We start from the raw sequence: 4004 nt of genomic DNA on the forward strand, positions 1-4004 counted from the left end.
GTCATCGAACTGAAGGGCACAAGCCCCAGAACACAGAGAAAACCCAGCTGGCCTCAAGAGGCAAACAAAAAACCAAGACAAAAGAACCCCACCACATCTGAATGGTTTGCTCTGCTAACACCAAACCGGCCCAAATTCAGAAGGATTTCAAAAAACTGAGGCTATCCAGGGGAAAGCAGAGGCCTGCCCGCCTTGGACCTTCACAACTTTCTCTGGTCAAGACACAAGAAGAACCCAAGCAGTGATGACTTTTTTTTCCTGCAAACCCAGTGGCAGGGGACGGAGAGGGACTCTCCACAGGACACGGGTGGGTTCACTCCTCCTGGATGTTTCCCCCATCACCACCCAACTGCAAAGCGGAGCCCCGGGGATCCCAAGAGAGGAAGGAACTCACTTGCTGGTTGGCCATTGTGTGGTACCACCAGAAGAGTCTTGTAGTGATGTAGTAAGCCACCACCACGTCCACAGTGTAGTGGTCATGAGCAAGGAGGATGCAGAACATCCCAACCATGCTGAGCGCCCAGCAAAGCCAGTGATACCACCAGAGCCGCCGCGGGGAATCTGCAAAGAAGCACAAGCAGCGGTTATTTCAAAGTGTAGCCTTATCAAGGCTATTGCTGTCATTAGCAGAGGTCATGGACTGCAATCCTGCAGGAAGATTAGGAGCAGGAATGCTGAGATCGCAAAGTAAGTCCTGTTCTCCTAAGGTGTAACTTAAAATCGCGTCAGGGGTAAGGAGATCCTTGGACAATACAAAGGTTATGAAATCTTTGAAAAAGACACAACATACCCTGGCCAATCAGATTAATCAGTTTGTGTTTAGATGAGATAGTGGGAAGAAATTGTTCCCTGTGAGGGTGAGAAAGCCCTGGCACAGGTTGCCCAGAGAAGCTGCGGCTGCCCCTGGATCCCTGGAAGTGTCCAAGGCCAGGCTGGATGGGTCTTGGAGCAACCTGGGCTGGTGGAAGGTGTCCCTGCCCAGGGCAGGGGGTGGATCAAGACGAACTTCAGTTCCAACTAAATGAGCTATAGTTCCAACTAAAAACCAACCCAAACCCTTCTGGTGAAGTGTTTCCCTAATATCCAGCCTAACATCCAGCCTAACCCCACTCGGCACAACCTGAGGCCACTTCCTCTCACCCTGGGTGAACCACTTAAATTTTAACGCTAACTGCATTTACCAACGAGCACAACAGTGATTCCCTCAATCAGGACGGAATTATACACCAGGAACAGCCAGGAACTCACACTCTTTGATGAACAGGTATGTGAGGGTGAGGATGACGGTGTGGCCGCTGTACAGGTAGTCGCCGCACATGTTGTGGGATCCCGTGATGGACAATCCTCCACCAGCGATCAATTTCATTATCCTTCGCAGGTGAGATTCCCAGTCTCCAAAAAGCTGGGGGAAGAGGAAAACACAAAAGCACAGTAAAATATCAGCTTTAACCTGTCAGAGTTTAAAGCAAAGGGTTTAGCCAGCGACTCTGCCTTTCATTTCTTCTGGAAGCGAGACAGGAGTTCACTGATGCTTTGCACCTGTTATAGCTGATGTTCATGTGAGGTTTTCCTTCTGTTTAAGGGGCAATGCCCTAACTGATGATAATCTAACAGAAACCAGCATGAACTGTACATCCAGCTGCCAAAACCAAGATTTGATGAAGAGTATCTCGCTCCAAACCCTAAGGCCACCTCGGAAAAGTCTTCAAAGTTATCTCTTTCCGTTTCACAGTCTGACAGAAACATGTGTGGTGTCTGTCAGAGCACGGTGCCCAACTTCAAGAAGTGGCAATTAAAGAGTTTCTGACGGACTTCAGCAGGTTCTTTGTAGGAATTAAACATTTCCTGCTAACTCTTCATTACAAACATTAAAACGCTCCCCAAAGCCCACTCTTCAGAATTGTATATAACTCAGTAAGGTGCTGAGAAGTTATTCTTTTCCCACCAGTGCATTTATAGCTTTCCAGAAAAACCAGTTAATCATTAATCTGATCGGGGCAACAGCACGAGCTTGCCTCTACTTGAGTAATGAGAAGGATTTGCCAACACTGTAAATTCCCCAAAGTGGCAGATTTATTCACTTCAGCCCATAAGTACCTGTGTTCTTTTTTTTTAATTTCATAACAGATGACTGATCAAACAAAGTGTTGACTCCTCTCCCGCTCTCTTCTCCTTCCAAAAACTCTGGGCCCCTCTAAAAGCCACACATGGCTTGGCAAACATCCTGCCTTGGCAAAGTACTGGTGCTGGTACATTCACTGGCTTGATTTCCCTGAGGAACTGAAGCAGTTCAGCTTTGTTTGTACCTGCCAATCCTCACCCAAGCAACGGCAGCACGTGCCCCAAGTCACAGCGGGGATTTTACTGCCTGTCACTCAATTTACGGCTGTGCACACTAAGATATTTTGGGTGGCATGAGATGGATGCAACAACCCTGCCCCATTCTCCACCCCAAGCAGGTGAATTACCCTTCCAGGCTGACCACAAGGGGCTTGTCCAATGCACCTCTGTCTCACTAGCCTGGTTTCATCCACGGCTTTTGCAAGGCCACTTTATTCCTTGGCACAACAAATGTGAGTCAGTGCTACACCCGGGAGGAGGTGACAAGCTCCTTGTGCTACCACAGCTGCAAAAATACATGCAGTGGAGAGAGCTCCACCAGCCTCAGGAAAGCCTCTTGGGGCCATTTTCAAGCACAAATGATATTTGGATTCCACACACTGAGGTGGTTTGAAATAAATGAGTCTCACACGTGGCACATCTGCAGGCTGCACACCTTCAGCCGCTTTGGTGGAGACAGAAAATTGCTGATCGTGCAAAGTAGTTGAAAATGCCACAGAAATGGTGTAAATCAGCGTTTTGAAAAGGGTGGGAACGACTGCACTGCCCCCCAAAACACCTGTCACCACCTCCACCGAGAAGGGCAGCCAATTATCTGCGGAAGGATGTCCCTGTCACACCAAACCAGCGTTCTCAAATTAGAATCACAGAACGGTTTGGGTTGGAAGGCACCTTAAAGATCAGGGACAGCTTCCACTAGCCCAGGTTGCTCCAAGCCCCTTCCAACCTGGCCTTGGACACTTCCAGGGATCCAGGGGCAGACACAGCTTCTCTGGGCAACCTGTGCCAGGCCCTCCCCACCCTCAGAAACAACTCCTGACAAAGTGTTGCTGGTAGTTTTGGTTAAGAGCAGGCCAAGGGGGAAACATGCAGATTAAGAACATGGGAAGGACAGCCAGAAGCAGTTTACCTTTGGAGAACACTTGAAATGCATTCCAGGTACTGGGAGCGTGGTCACGTACATTGTAATACACCGGTACAGGTACAGTGTGCCAACTATACAGAAAAATCTTCTGCTAATTATAGACCTGGGAGAGGGGGGGGGAAAAAAAATAGAGGATCAAAATAAGGAGGTCACTCGAGGCAAACAAACCACACAAAAGGTAAATAAAACAAACCACCAACTGTTTGCTTCTGATGCTTTTGGAACTCGTGAGGGTATCGGCTTACACCTGAGAATACTGAACCGCTCCACAAACATTCCCACGCTTTCCAGGTCAGGAACACAAGAGCAACTCATGTAACATGACCCACGGAGGTGATTACAGGAAATCTAAGGATTAGAACACAAAGGCCTGCGCAGATCGGGTGCTGAAGACATTAAAAGGGGATTTCGAGCCCCAAACCCCTCCATTAGCTGGGGGCTGTCACTAATTTCCTATTCAAGGCAGGGGATAAAGTCACAGTATTTTCATTCTAAGGTGAAAAGGAGGAAGTTTGTTTCAGCTTGGATAACCTGAAGGAGGTGAGAACACACCGCTCCTGAGCAGCACTACAAAGGAAGCAATTCACATCAGCAAGGAAACCTCCAAACTGCAACTGCAGAGCTGCCCTGGCCACAGCACAGGGTGTCTGCAGGGGAAGCCACTCTCCAGGCAAGCAGCCACAGCTGCAAAGACATTTATTCCTGAGGGTTGCCAGCTAATCCCTGGTGGATACAGAGA

At 48.6% G+C, this 4004-nt stretch overlaps 1 protein-coding gene across 1 annotated transcript in view; it reads right to left on the bottom strand.

Annotated features, from left to right (window-relative positions):
- Positions 1–313: 313 nt before the first annotated feature.
- SGMS1 (sphingomyelin synthase 1) overlaps positions 314–4004 on the bottom strand; it is an 8026-nt gene continuing 4335 nt past the window's right edge. Inside the window, exons 2-4 of the mRNA XM_027909953.1 lie at positions 3251–3368; positions 1249–1402; positions 314–561 (exon numbers count right to left, since the gene is read on the bottom strand). Of these exons, the coding sequence (XP_027765754.1) occupies positions 314–561; positions 1249–1402; positions 3251–3368 (520 nt within the window). The remainder of the gene's footprint in view (positions 562–1248; positions 1403–3250; positions 3369–4004) is intronic.

This window comes from Empidonax traillii, unplaced genomic scaffold, assembly GCF_003031625.1.
Source record: "Empidonax traillii isolate 1590-97213 ecotype Southwest subspecies unplaced genomic scaffold, ASM303162v1 scaffold2542:size25299, whole genome shotgun sequence".
In the NCBI taxonomy this organism is placed as follows: domain Eukaryota; kingdom Metazoa; phylum Chordata; class Aves; order Passeriformes; family Tyrannidae; genus Empidonax; species Empidonax traillii.